Consider the following 16,037-nt stretch of genomic DNA (forward strand, 5'->3'; position numbering starts at 1 on the left):
TCCGACCACAAGGAAGCACAAAGTAGCCTACACTGTAAAAAACGGTTGTGCCTTCTTCCCACATAGCAAAATAGGTCTGGGCCAGTTATGGCCCATATAAGGCATGACGGCCCAGAGATGGCCCCATCATGGCTTGCCGGAGCAATTGTTCTGATCACCGCAAAAACGAGACTGAGTACACTGTCAAAAAAATCTTTTAAGAATTACGGTTTTCTTTCTTCTTATTATTATATATATATATTTTTTAAATAAATAAATAGCCTACACATAAAATAAACATGTAGCTGTTAATATTATGGGCTCCTTTGGCTGTTTGCAGACAAATACATTTACTGCACCCAGCATTTAGCTTACATTTACTGCAGCCTCAGTGCGGCTGCAGAGTTCATGTGCAACTTCTTCCAGAGAGATTGATTGATTGATTGATTGATTGATTGATTGATTGATTGAAGACTTTATTAGAAGTTTGCATAGGAAAAAGTAGTTTCATGACAAACAAGATCAACTAAAAGGAAATCCTAGTAATAACATTGAATGACAGACGGATAGAACTCCATCATCATTTGCAAAAGGGTCCCGCCCCCATCCTTGCAGGGGGGCCCGCGATTTTCAGGGACGCCACTGATCATTGGCCACTAATTTTGAATGCCTTCGGCAGACTTAAAATGAGCCATTTTAATCGCGATTAATCGCGATTAACTCCAGGATTGAGTGCGATTAATCGCGATTAAAAAAAATTAATCGTTGCCCACCTCTAATATACATATATATATATATTAAATAGCCTACCGGTATATATTACGTTTTTTAAAAAAAATAGCAGATCTACAAGCTCGCAGCGCGGCACTCGGTGCCGCGCTGTGAGCTTGTATATCTGCTATTTTTCAATAGCTAAAGCATTCGATAATTCTAGGCCTAAATGGGTTAAATGCAGGACTTACACTGGGTTAACGCAGTCCCTTTGGGCATTCTGGACTCCTGCACCACAGCTCCTAGAGCACGCTGACCACTCACTCCATGGTGCCCAGCCGCCAGTCACGCTCTCAGGGAGACGGCCAACTGCTACACAATCACCACGGTAACACCACTTGTAAAAACAAGACGTCAAATTAACAATATACACAATTTCAGGGGAGCGTTCTTTAGGTTAAATTATACTTTATTGACAAGAATGGCAGCGGGAAGGCAGCAACAGCATAAAGTATAAACAGCAGCAGGACATAGAAGGCAGCAACACGATACATAAAGGCAGCAGCATACACTAAGCATAGGCATACTAACAGCCGCAGGAGCGGCAAAGGCATGACATGTATAACTGTGATACTATACTAAAGCAGGCCGCAGGCCGGATACTAGCAGCCTAGGAAATAGGAACAGGCATCTATATAGTAACCTAAGCAGGAGCATAACTTGTGTGTGTGTGTGTGTGTGTGTATGTACATACATGCGTGTGGGAGTGTGAAAGAAAGATGGTGGTAAATGATAGAAGTTAGGGGTTGGGTATTTATATACCACATTCCTATAGTGTTACTGTTTATATTGTTTATTTATCTATAATGAGCTTTATTGCTTTATTACTACGCTACTGTACTTCCATTACTATTATTACCGGTATACATTATTCCATCCATTTAGGACAAGAACCCCCTTTGTCTTTGGAATGTAAACCTAATTGTAGAACACCACAGGAATAAGACTTATTCTAAGGAAGATCTGCGATGTCCATGATGTGCATACTAGGGCATTCACGAATAGTCATTTTTAGTATTCGAATTATTCGACCTCAAAGTATTCGAATAGTCGAATATTCGACAGGACTGGCCAAACTGTTAAACATTAAGTAAGCAAGAGGCGAACATTGTGAAAATAGCCGATCTACAAGCTCACAACGCCTCGTGTTGCGAGGCGTTGTGAGCATGTAGATTGGCTATAAATGTAATACCTAATAAATGTAATACCTATAAATGTAATACCTACAATTCCAAGTGCTTGTCAGGGTGGGGGTCCCCAGTTCAAATATGTTTATTTTGGGGGTCACGGCCTAAAAAGGTTTGAGAACCCCTGGTATAGAGCATTAACAAATTCATCCACCAGGGGCACTGACAACTCATTCTTATGACTTCCTATCTATACTATAATTTTGCGAATGTCTGAGTGAGTGTCTGTCTGTCTGTCTGTCTGTCTGTCTGTCTGTCTGTCTGTCTGTCTGTCTGTCTGTCTGTCTGAAACAGCGTTTCTCCTCAGTGGCTGGAGCAATTGATCTGAAATCGCATCACCATTAGCATATGAACACACCTAACATAACTGTGAAGCCCGTTTGTCACTTTCACAAATCATATACTGTATATTAGCATTTTTATGGTGTATCTACTATCTATTCTGCATCTAGCATGAGGCACATCTATTCTGCATCTAGCATGAGGCAAAATGTTTAACCAGCTCTGTGTGTGTGTGTGTGTGTGTGTGTGTGTGTGTGCAGGCAGGCGGGTGTGTGTGCAGGCGGGTGGGCGGGCGGGCTGGGGGGGGGGGGGGGGGGGGGGGGGGGGGGTTTGGGGGTAGCCATTAAACGAAACGGGTATTTCTTACATTGATGCTCCTACATATTATCATGCAAGCACCAGTTAAAGTTACTTTCCATCCCTCATATACTGTATGCACAGTGCACATCCCATAACCCACACACTGCACATCATTTTGGAGCTCATATCTTTGAACGGGTAAGGGCTAGTCTAGCCAAGCTTTATAAACTATATATTTTTCAAAGAGAAAACAATAAAAGAAATAAAATAAAAAGAAGCGAATATTCGACTTCGGTGAACAACGTCGAATAGTGACTTTGATATTCGAATATTCAAATATTTGGTGAATGGCCTAGTGCATACTGTTCATGCTACAGTATAATTAGAACTGCAACTGCAACCCCAAGCAAACATACTCAACAACAAACAAATCTCATACTTACTTTCTCCTCCCCACAATGGGTCCCATCCACAGCCCCATCCAGTTTGGAGTGGCATGTCTTTCCCACTGTGCACCATAAAGTACTGCATATGTTCTAGGAAAGGACAATTCTAATTATAATCTTACTAGACAGGGAGAGGGGATATGAGGGAACAATGAACACTTTGTAATTTACACAAAAGAATACACTTGAGGAGGAATTATACTTTAACCCATTTAGGGTAAAATTATTGGATGCTTTAACCAGTGAAAAATAGCAGATCTACAAGCTCACAGCGCGGCACTTGTAGATCTGCTATTTTTGAAAAAGTCGTGAAAATGTGTGTAAATCTTTGAATATATGTATTTTCAAAGCGAACGTTTGTAACTCAAATTTTGCTTCTGGGTGGTCCCTGGAACTAGATATTTTGAGATGGGGGTCCGTGGCCAAATAAATATCAGTTTGGGGGTCCTTCACATGAAAAGGTTTGAGAACCACTGACATAGTAGTCTCTCAAGAACAGACTAGCTGAGCTCCAGTTAAGTGAAAAGGACGATGGCTATAGTCAGATTGATGACATAGAAACATAGCTTTTTCAAAAAATCTTAGAAGGATTCAAAAGACACTTATAGAATCGGGTCAAAATTCAAATTTTCACAATTTTTCAAAAATAGCAGATCTACAAGCTCGCAGCGCGGCAAGCTCACACGCTGTGAGCTTGTAGATCTGCTATTTTTCAATAGTTAAAGCATAAAATAATGATGCACAATAATGTGTACCCTTTCTGAATGGATTACGAAGTAGAGGTTCCGGCCTTTATGCTGACCTCACATCGCACGTGTGAGGGTATGTGTGTGTGAGTGCCAACGGCTGTCGTCTTATATTTGTTTGCTGATAAGTATTGTGCAATAATGTAGTTTTCATGGGGGCGGCATAGCTCAGGGTTAGAGAAACCGTTATTAGAGCACAAAGGGTTCCCGGAGGGTTCCCAGTTCGAATCCGGGCTCCCCCTGAGTTAATGTCGAAGGGTCCTTGAGCAAGACTCTGAACCCCTAATTGCTCCCGGTGAGTAGGTTGGTGCCTTGCATGGTTTCCTCCGCCACCGGTATATGAATGTGTGTGTGAGAATGGTTGAATGTAATGCACAATCTATGTAAAGCGCCTTGGATAAAAGCGCTATATAAATGCACCATTTACCGTTTACCATTTATGTATACAAAGTGCACGATACATATGAAAATGGCAAGCATGAAAGTAGTGTTCTGGATCTCCAGCAGAGTGGGACAGGGAAAGAGAGAGAGATAGAATGTGTCCAATGTCTGATTGATCCTATATTGCTTACTTGCTTGAGTAAGTACAGTAATTTCCCCCAACCGATTTCCCGTTCATGAGTCATCTGCTATGTTTTTGAATTCATCCCTTTCCTCACAAACGTATTCATTCCTACAGCTATCAAACTACTAGAAGACCAACACACTACATGCACTACAGGGCCGTGCAGAGGGAAATGAGTGGGCATGTGCTCAAACCTCAAAAAGGGACACTTCTTTTTGTGGTGGTCCCTCGTGCTGTTTCACACCAGAAATGTAGATATTACATAGAACTTAGCATGCTTTCTGGCCATCTCAAATAAAGTTGTTTGTGCATCAGGTGAAACTGACTGATGGCAGCCAGCTCAAAGAAATTATAATTACTACTACATTTTGATATTGCTGTACTTGTTGGGGGAAAAAAGGAAAATCTTCAATAAACAGATATAGGCTATATATAAAAAAGAAAATGTTCAGCCTCACGGTGGCACTATAACAGGTTGAGTCACGTCTGGACCTATTACTGAATTGATCTGCGTAAAGCTTTGTATGCACACTCCCTAGACTAGACTAGAGGCCAAGGAAAAACTTCCGTATGCGAAGATGTGTTAGGAGGTTTAGTCAGAAGAACTTAAATACTTTCCATTGGTTCAAATTTTGTAAAACCCTCACACAGGCATAAAGAGTGTATAGCACCGATTTATACAACAAAAAAGTAAAAAAAATTGAGATAGCTGGTTTCTGCCCGAAAACTACAATATACTGTATGTGTAGGTGTCTTCAGATATGTCATACTGCAGTATGTATATACTGTACATTTAAATATGGTATGTTTGATGGGTGGCTTCTTACAATCCCTTAACACATGGGAAGCCAAGGTTTCTAACATTTCTAGCTGTTGCTGCTGCCGCCGTTCACTCACGCTTTATTTTGAAAAGCCTCGGAAGCTTCGTGCGTGTGCACGTGAGTGTCCACTGACGATTGAGGAAGATAATTCATTTGTTTACAAACGCTCGCGAAACTAAAATCCAAACCGGGGCCGACCATCGCGGTAAAGTGTCTCCGTGAAAACAATCAGATCTCTGCTTCCCTGGCGTTCTTTGCACCTCATTCATAGATAAAGCCCTTTTTATGTTTCAGCCTAGAATGGAAATCAATGCAGCCTAGTCGCGCCATTTTCTCTCTCTGCAAGCCACGGTGTGACGTATGGACTAGGGTCATTCACAGGGAACACAACATGCACGCAGCACACTGTACAGTTAACCCTCTGACAACTCTTTTTGGCAGAGCGACCCCTAGTGGCCTTATCTCGTTACTGAACGAGTTTGGCCCCTTGGGTGTTAAGGTGCTTGCACAATGCACGATTTTGGCTGTCTTAAGCCCCTATCAGAGTCCAGGGTGAAGAGCTATCCACCGCAAATTTTATGTGGAAAGCTTTCCACCTCAAGTCAGAAAATAAGTGAAGGCCATCATAGTCAGTCACGGTGAAGTCCTCTCACTGTGACTGACTGGTCTAGATCGACCAATCAGTGAACGGGGTGAAGAGCCTATCTGTCTGATAGTAAAAACAGAGAGATGTGTTGGGACTCGCGGTGGAAACCTCTTCACCGCGAGGAATGACGTAACGTTGTAGTTTTATGACTCAAAAAGACTACAACGCGGTGGATAGCTCTTCACCGCGGTACCGACTCTGATAGGGGCTTTATACGACCATTATACAATCATTATATGCTGCACTATGCAAAAGGTGCAATTGTGATGATCCACCTTGTCTGTCTGAGTTTAATTGAGTCTTCCCTTCACAGTGTGCAGTAAAACGCTGACCTACATCAGCCTACGTACGTACAGCATGTGCACGTATGCAGGAGCAATTCAAAAAATGATGAAAATGTAAGGGAATGCTAAGTTATAAAGTCAGAAAAGCCTTGTTTGTTGTAACATAATATATATTTTTACTGTGCATCATTACATTTATTTTCAAATCTATACATGTGTCATCCGAGGGAACTCGAGGGATTTGTATTCTGTGTTGCAAAACACATTCTTCAGGACAATAATAAAAAAAATATGATGTCAATGACCTCAATTTACTACGAGAACAAAATTTTTTTTTTATTGGTCCCAGCTGTATGAAAGATTGAATTTGCAAAGCCTTGCACATTCTGAACTCTATAGGGGATGGGTTACATGCAGAATACACTAAGGCCGAATTGTTTGTTTACTTACAAAAAAAGTAAAATAAAATAAAATAGTCTTTTCAAAAACGTTTTCTTTTTCGAGGTTTCTAAACCGTACAGGAGAATTATGCCCTCTGCAGCGGACTAAAGTTGCACAATTTATCAAGAAGAGATGGTTATCAGAGATGGTGATTGGCAAGGACAGGGGCGTCACACCAAATTCTGGGCCCTGGGTACAAGAATTCACTGCGGGCCACCCCCATGAATGTTAACTATTGAAAATAAGCTCGCAGCGCAGCACCGAGTGCCGCGCTGCGAGCTTGTAGATCTGCTATTTTTGAAAAATTGTGAAAATGTGTGCAAAAAACCTATGTTTCCATGTCAGCAAGATGATGTATTTGGCCACAGACCCCCCATCTCAAAATATTTCGTTCCGGGGACCCTCCCAGAAGCAAATTTGAGTTACAAATGTTCGCTTAAAAAACACATATATTCAAAGATTTGCACACATTTTCACGACTTTTCAAAAATAGCAGTTCTAGCTAAAGTTACTAGGGCCTAGTAACTCAGTCCCACTTTCCCCCCCAGTGTGACGCCCCTGGGCAAGGACAGTAAGATATTGATTTTATTGTTACTGCAGAGCCAGGACAGAGCACAACCCCAGCTTATGGTTATGATTTGTACAATTTAAATATAAAGTGACAAACGGCCAGTACGTCCTCCTGGTTCAACTCGTTCATCAACCACTGTGTGGATTAAATCAGTGTGAGAAAATGTTATGCTGTTCATACCCTCTTGACAAAGGATAGCTCCCGCTATGAGTTTTGTGTGGTCTTTCTTGTCTAGAAATCTTGATTTAGTGTTTATGACTTGGCCAAAAAACTACATTGCCTTTCAAAGAAGAGAGATTCTGGGTATTGTAATTTAACAAAAGATTAAGTTCGAAAATATTAACAATGATTGCAGGCAGGTACAATAAATCATTTTTAGGTTTAGGACCCTTGGTTTGGAAAAAAAAAGAGAGAGAGAGAGAAACGTGTATAATTCTGGTGACTGGATTCCTTAACATTGGGTACAAGAGCAGACTAGCCAGGCAGGAGAGAACATAGTCTTGTGTGCATACTGTGGTTTTCTTTCTGCGCTGGTGGGCTGCTCGTAAAAAAAACCTGAACGAACACATGGCAGCCATTGGAATTCATAGAGAATCACAGAGAAACGACATGTTTGTTATGTAGACTACGTGTGTGGTCTGCCGTTGTTTGTTCCATTATTCATCATCTGTCACATTTTGTTTGGTTGTAGCATGGGCCATGATTCTCTATCACTATCCAATAGCCTTAAGATACAGTATCATTTCAAACCTTTTGCATTGTTATACTATTGTATATTGTTTGGTGGTTTTCTTTTTAACATGACTATTAAGCATTTTTATTTTATTTTCAAGTGATATTCCTATTTGTATTCATACTTTATACTGCCATATGTTCAATTTGGGGGAAATGTGTATACATTCTGTATGTACAGTATGTATGCATGTACGGTACTGTATGGCATGTGCGCACGTGCGTGCGTGCGTGCGTGCGTGCGTGCGTGTGTGCGCGCGTGCGTGCGCGCTTGCGTGTGTGTGTAACACTTTATTCATACAGCACATACAACACACTGTACTGTATGTATGAATAAATGTGTATAAAATCATTCAATATACTGTATATTTATTTATTTGTACAGCATACATCGTACTCACACAGGATGAATCTATACAAAATCACAATGGTAGAAAAATAGATGCCGTGTTAGTCCTCTCTGTCTTCCCCTGAATCTCACACCAACAGCTGCTCTTATGTCACCACTTCTCTCCAAACAGATCAGTTCTGCCCAGGCAGTGGATGCTGTTTCATATTGTTTTGTTATTCCACAAGTGGGAACTGAAGGCCCAGGTTTCATGCAGCTCCAGAAAGAACTCTGCGAGATTGGGTAGGGTATCCGTTTGGCCTTACAGAGTTGCATGCATGTAATTCAAAAAAAATGTGCACTGTGGAAGAATATGTTATCTAGCATAAAAAAAAAACATTAAGCAGGGTCGTGCTGGCCATTGGGAAAAGCGGGACAACTGAACGGCAGGTTCATTCCCGGCCGGTCCAGGCCGGCCATTAGGAAAATAATAAAAAATAAAATGTCGGCCTTCTTTCCATTTTGGGGGCTGGGCGGCCAACAAAGTAAATCGTCACTTTCGGGCAGAAACCTCGTATCTCCAAGTTTCAAAATTGAAATTTTTTTCACAAAACAAAGCCATCATTGCGACCGTCAGGGAGCAGTTTACTATGAAAACCTCCACCGGCCGTCCGTCGGTCGGTCCGTCGGTCGGTCGGTCGGTCGGTCGGTCACACGTCACACGTCACACCTTTGCCCTGCTCATATCTCCGCATCAGTATATAGGGCTTGTTTGTTTATTGTATGACATCACGCCACATCATCAGCTGTGGACTCTGTGATGTCATCGTATCTCCATATATGGCCATCTCCGTATATGGAGATATAAGTCGTCCATGCCCAAGTATGGGCTGGTGAGGTCAGACTTTGTGTGATGCGTAGGTTATCTCCATATATGGAGATTCAACATTCCAGGCAATGCTCTCTTCCCTGGTGTGCGTTGCTGTGGCAACAGTCAGTTGTTGCTGGTATATATGTATACGTGTAACGCCTGATACTGTGGTGATGTGTCACTGTGACATCACAGGTGACATCGCAGTGATGTCAGATACTCAGAGCAGGGATCTTCATATATGGGCATAAAAGGGATTCTGTTAGGGATCTCCATATATGGGCATAAAGGGATTAGTGATGTCAGTTACTCAGAGCAGGGATCTCCATATATGGGCATAAAAGGGATTCAGTCAGATACTCAGAGCAGGGATCTCCATATATGGGCATAAAAGGGATTCTGTTAGGGATCTCCATATATGGGCATAAAAGGGATTAGTGATGTCAGATACTCAGAGCAGGGATCTCCATATATGGGCATAAAAGGGATTCAGTCAGATACTCAGAGCAGGGATCTCCATATATGGGCATAAAAGGGATTCTGTTAGGGATCTCCATCCATATATGGGCATAAAAGGGATTGTATCCCAGGACTGTGTGATGTCATCATATCTCCATATATGGAGACATAAGTTGCTCATGCCCAAATATGGGCTGGTGAGGTCAGACTTAGTGTGATGCGTAGGTTATCTCCATATATGGAGATTTAACTTCAATGAGTATATAAGACCGGCATTATCTACCGACAGCTGCTATAAGCCAACCCTGGCGATAAGGTCTGAGTCGAAGAAATGCTTCTTTCCTGGCAAGAATTGCCCCTTTATACTGTAGGGCTCGTTTGGGTATTGTATGACATCACGCCACATCACCACATCATCGGCTCCATATATGGAGATTCAACTTCAATGAGTAACCATGGCAAACTGTCAACTGCCCGTATGTCTTGATAATTGGGTAAACAGTTGGTTAGTAGGGTAAACCTTCAATGATTTTGACATCTTGTTACTAATCTGTCGGTAGATAATGCCGGTCTTATATAATGGTCATTTGTGTACGGTGTGATGTCATACTGATGTCAGCAGTGTGACAGGAGATAAGCGACCAACGGTCGCTTATCTCCCGATTAGGGAGTCTTACTGGTACAAGGCTGTTGCACAAAAGTAGTGAAAACAGCAGATCTACAAGCACACAACGCCTCGCGGTGCGAGGCGTTGTGCGCTTGTAGATCGGCTGTTTTCACTAGTTTAAATCATTTTTAAAATGGTTTTGGACATACAAGGTTTCCACCCGACAATGACGAAATATAACTCATGTAGTTAGCCCACTGACTTGTCACTTGTCATGATCTGAAATGGCAAATCTTTGAGTAGCAGCAGCACTATCTCTCTCTATAGCGCGCAATGAGGGCCTCTACAACTCTTTTTCCTGGGCTGAATCAGGGGCCCAGCACGTCCCTGCCATTAAGTGTCATGATCCACAAGGAATCCAGGGAAAATTGTTTTGATGTACGTCCTACGGTTCAAGAGTTATAGGCCAAAACATGAAGTGGGCTGCTGTAGTGCCACCATGAGAAGATTTGAAAAATCTGTAATGGTGTTTCTTGTGACAGACCACCTGTAACGTGGGGGTTTTCTAGGTTTTTATTTTGAAAGGCTTCCTGCCTACAGGAACTTGTCGGCCTGAAATTGTGTAATGATTAATGAGATCAAGTTCACCTGGTGCCTGGACACCCAGGAAGGGCTGAAGATGCCTGCAGCAAACTTTTAAAGGGGACTTGGTGGTTGAGGAGCGAGAGACAGCACAATGTTTTAAATACAGAACGGACGGTCAAGGAAACATGGCCAAATGGAAGGAAGGACGGACAATATGAAGGACATTGTGAGTTTCCATGATCAATTAGAATGCTGATCTATAATGCTGGATTTGGTTGAAATGTGTTGGTTTAAATGTAGTTTTAACACCCAAGGGGCCAAACTCGTTCAGTAACGAGATAAGGCCACTAGAGGTCACTCTGCCAAAAGGAGTTGTCTCGGTCCTCAACGAGACAACAAAGGGTTAACTGTGCAGCGTGCTGCGCGCATGTTGTGTTGTATGTGAATGACCCTGGTCCATACGTCATACCGTGGCTCGCAGAGACACAGAATGGATGGTCTAGGCTGCATTGACTTCCATTCTAGGCTGAAACATAAAAACAGCTTTATCTATGAATGAGGTGCAAAGAACGCCAGGGAAGCAGAGATCTGCTTGTTTTCACGGCTACACTTTGGTGGTCGGCCCCGGTTTGGATTTTAGTTTCGCGAGCGTTTGTAAACAAATGGATTATCTTCCTCAATCGTCAGTGGACACTCACGTGCACACGCACGAAGCTTCCGAGGCTCTTCAAAATTAAAGCGTAAGTGAACGACGGCAGCAGCAACAGCTAGAAATGTTAGAAACCTTGGCTTCCCATGTGTTAATAGGGTTTGTATTTTTCAGTTGGAACAGAGGGACATGTCATGGTCAAGGGAAATGTAGTGCCCAGCTGGAAGGGGAACAAGGTGACTGTTTATTGTTTATCAAACTTGTATTGTTCACTGTTCATTTCTGATCTTATTGTTGGTTTTATTGTCTGAGCTTTCTGTGATTTATGTATGATAAGTAATGTAGCTATGAGTTTTATGTCAAATGTATTATGATTCAATTTGTATTGATGGCTTATTGATTTATGTATTTGTTTGTTCCCATGCAGTTTTCACGTTGAGACACCAAATAAAATGTTAAACTCATCAGTCGAGCTTCACCCTTTGTTATGGCCAGCTGGGTCCGCTACAGTTCTTCCTTGGCTTAGTAATGTGCGTTCACAGTTTCCCAGCAATAGTTCATTGCATTCATGACGTGTGGCATTTTGAGCAAAAATTATCACACATGACTACAGAGACAAGGGGCCCGATTCATCAAGCACTTTACGACCAAAACACGACCATATTTTGTTCTTACCAGCATTTAGGACAATAGAGGGTATGCGAATGCATAAAGTGAATGGAAAAATCGAGTGGCAATCGAGTGGCAAAGTGAGTGGAAAAGTGAGTTTAACATCGTTTAACATCATTTAATGCAATCAGAAAGGACTTTTCTGTGTGGATGTATGTGCTGTCAAGGCCAGAAAGTAGTGTTTTTGCCACTCAGTAGGCGTTCCCGCATAACTTCCTGGTATGATGATGATGTCACACGCATACCCTCTATTCTCAAGTTCGGGGTCAAATTCAGCAATGTTTTAGAAGAAATTTTGGCTTGAAATATGTCGGGAAATACACCACCTCAGACCATGGTGTAAATCTTTGCTTATATTTAGGATGCTTTTTTTTGGTCGGGAAATACGCCTTCCGCCCATTTAGAATCCTTTTTTCTTCATGCAAAATCAATTTTAAATTGTGCCAAACATCAAATATAATGTGCCAACACATTTAAAAAAATAAAAGAATTACAATTACATGTTCAGTCGTGGATAAGCCGTCACTGAGTTTGTAACCAAATGGACCCTTATATCTGCTTGCGCAGCCTCTGCATAATAGGCACGCAATTCCACCGATTTGTATTTATATATAGTTTCTATCAGTGCTCAGTTGCATTTAAAATGCAGTTGCATTTTACAGCACGTACTGATGAAAATAGACAATCGCGTGCGCACTGCAGTCGCGCGTGCAGAAGACCGCACAGACGGCACAGTCGCTGCCAGGCCGCAGTTTCTCTTCCCCGGGCAGCCAGGCCACGGCGCGGACCCGCCGATGGGAGACCACTCACGCACCGCATGAGAACTACTGCCCGCAAGTGTCCATTTGGTTTCATTTTAAAGAGTTAAGGATCTATAATAGGCCTAAGGGTCTGTTTGGTTGCCAACTCTCCTTCATTTAGCAGGAGACCAGACCACCTGTAAACCCCAGCACAGCACTGGTGGTCCCTGGACCACTGGTTGAGACCCACTGCTGTAGACTAGGCTACCTACTGTATTTGCCACTAGCCTATTCTTACCTCTGATGAAGAATAGCAGCGTTTCTCTACGTGGATATTTCCACATCCTTTTTGTAGCGTATTATTCCGTGATGGATTGAACCTTGTAAACCACTTTATTCTAGGCTATTATACATGGGAGCATTACGTTCAGCATGCATTTTGCAATCTGCGGGATCAGAGCAGTTTTAATTCATATCCTACATTGTCAATGCGACGCCGATATGTTTTTCTTTCCTTTTTTTCCCTCTTTTTTTTGACGGGACAAGTTGAAGCTTTTATAAGCAGCAAGTCCAAGTTCAAGTTCCTCTGCCAGCGAGAAGGTGGGGGCAACGCGACCCTCCACTGATTAGGCTTTAATTTATAATAGACTAGGCTACTGTATTGATCACGTCATAGACTAGCGCACTAAGAATAATAAATAATAAGCATTATAATGATACAAATACTGTGTAGGTATAGTAGAGTCTATGATACTGTAACACTAAATGTCAAAGAATTGGCAGAGTGGAAAGTATAAGATTATGTATGGGGGTGCCCTGAAGCCAAGAAGTTTGAGAAGCACTGTTGTAGAGCAGGGGTTTTCAAAGTGGCTGACGGGGCACCCTGGGGTGCCGTGATGGCAGTCCAGGGGTGCCGCGAGATAATTTGATAATATTTGGAATTTATTTGGGCACTTGAAAAAATATTTAGTATAATTTTAAACTTGAAGTACAAAGTTATTTTCAGTCAGTTCTAACCAAAATGGCTATAATCCCAACGTTTTCCTCGCAACATAATCACTAAAATATCGTCACTGTCGGCCAGAAACCTTGTATCTCCAAGTTTCAAATGTGTACGTCCTTTGGTGCTTCATCGTACAAGACTGTCGCACAAAACTAGTGAAAACAGCCGATCTACAAGCACACAACGCCTCGCGATGTGCTTGTAGATCTGCTGTTTTCACTAGTATAGTACATTTTATAGATGATAAATACAAAACGAGCGGTTTTGGACATATAAGGTTTCCACCCGACAACGACGACATGCTATAAATATAAGGTGCTGGGAGTGAAAATTATAATGTAGGGGTGCCTCGGATTAAAAAAAAATATTCATGAGGTGCCCTGAGACAAAAAAGTTTGAGAACCAGTGTTGTAGAGGATCTTACGTCAACGTCGTCGCAGAGCACGGAACCTGATCCATACTGCAGGCGGCACTGGTGAGCCGCGCTGTAGAGGACCCCAGGAGGCATGGAGCTGTGAGACAGATGATCCTTCACTGGCACATCATCCAGGCACCAGCCCCAGCCACGACTGTTGGGGAGGTCGGGTTGAAGTAACCATTAGTGCAATGCAGACTCTCTCTCTCTCTCTCACACACACACACACACACACACACACACACACACACACACACACACACACACACACACACACACACACACACACACACACACACACACACACACACACACACACACACACACACACACACACACACACACACAATTTACGTAACATTTTTATTTGTGCTCACATTTAACAAGAAATACTTGAACACAAACAACAGTAGATGCCCAAACTTGGGAAACTGAACACTAATTGTTTCAGGTTACAGATCATAGGTATAGGAAACTCCATATGCGACTGCCAAACGTGCCAATTACCACAGATACTGAACATAATTTAGCCAATGCCTTAGCTCACGCACACACTTTCTTAAGCCCCTTTTCCAATACAGGGCGGAACCAGAACTAGAACCAGAACCTTCTGGAACCAAGAACTTTCAAGAACCTGTGAAAAAGAGCAGCAGCGTTGCTCGCCCCGCCGGCCCGCCCCAAAACTCAAGTTTAGTACTACAAGAGCAGGACCTAAAACAGGTTCCCAGAACCTGGAAAGTCCTGTTTCCGCCTGCCTCGTAGTGGAAAAGGGTCGCTATTTAAAAACCCATTCAGAACGGGTACACATTATTGTGTATCATTATTTTATGCTTTAACTATTGAAAAATAGCAGATATACAAGCTCACAAGCTTGTAGATCTGCTATTTTTGAAAAATCGTGAAAATGTGAATTTTGACCCGATTCTATAAGTGTCTTTTGAATCCTTCTACGATTTTTTGAAAAACCTATGTTTCTATGTCAGCAATCATCGTCAAAGAAAAGGTCCTTTTCACTTAACTGGAGCTCAGTTAGTCTGTTCTTGAGAGACTATTATATCAGTGGTTCTCAAACTTTTCATGTCAAGGACCCCCAAAATGATATGTATTTGGCCACGGACCCGCATCTCAAAATATTTAGTTCCAGGACCCCCCGCAGAAGCAAAATCTGAGTTACAAACGTTCGCTTTGAAAATACATTATATTCAAAGATTTGCACACATTTTCACAACTTTTTCAAAAATAGCAGATCTACAAGCTCGCAGCGCGGCACAGAGTGAGCTTGTATATCTGCTATTTTTTAATAGTTAAAGCATCCAATAATTTTAGGCCTAAATGGGTTAACTTCTTCAAAGATGTAATGCTTTGCCACAGCAGTCTAAAAACATAAGGTATGAGAATTATTGTATATGAAGCAAGCGTCGGAGGCATGCCCTCTGTGTCCTCGATGGCGGTTACGACCTTCACTGGTCTAAATATGTATTATTTGATGCCATGATGGAACCCATATCCACCACTGCTAATCTAATGTAGTGATACTGTACTCACAAAAGGCTCATCAATTATTGTCATAATTTCTCAAAGGATCATTAGAAATCCATGTATTGCTGCGAAAGGACACATTCCTACAGTGAATAACTCATTGTGATTCAATGTTATCACTAGAAATTTTAACATTTCCTCGTGAGAGAACTAAGAGTGTATACTAATATGCATTTTAGATGATTTATTCAATACAAAATTAATAATATGACAATAATTCCTATGTAATATAATAATGAGAAATATAACAATGAGAAATATAATAATGAGATAGGAGAAGATAAGAGTCGAGAATAGAAAGGAAAAAGGAAAAGGGGCAGCTTAAAGCCATACTGTGTAAGTTGCTCACCTAGTGGTCATTAGCCCTATAGCGAACCGCGGTCGCGTCCGCGTCTTTCGGC

At 41.9% G+C, this 16,037-nt stretch overlaps 1 protein-coding gene across 1 annotated transcript in view; it reads right to left on the reverse strand.

The window, feature by feature from the left end:
- The window catches only part of adamts7 (a disintegrin-like and metallopeptidase (reprolysin type) with thrombospondin type 1 motif, 7), a gene marked incomplete at both ends in the record, with an annotated part of 192,011 nt that overhangs the window by 94,091 nt on the left and 81,883 nt on the right, over positions 1-16,037 (reverse strand). Inside the window, 3 exons of the mRNA XM_080729396.1 lie at positions 942-1,087; positions 2,963-3,055; positions 14,107-14,251. Coding sequence (XP_080585522.1) covers positions 942-1,087; positions 2,963-3,055; positions 14,107-14,251 — 384 coding nt within the window. The remainder of the gene's footprint in view (positions 1-941; positions 1,088-2,962; positions 3,056-14,106; positions 14,252-16,037) is intronic.

Source organism: Nannobrachium achirus (genome assembly GCF_963921795.1).
Source record: "Nannobrachium achirus genome assembly, chromosome: 7".
Lineage (NCBI taxonomy): Eukaryota > Metazoa > Chordata > Actinopteri > Myctophiformes > Myctophidae > Nannobrachium > Nannobrachium achirus.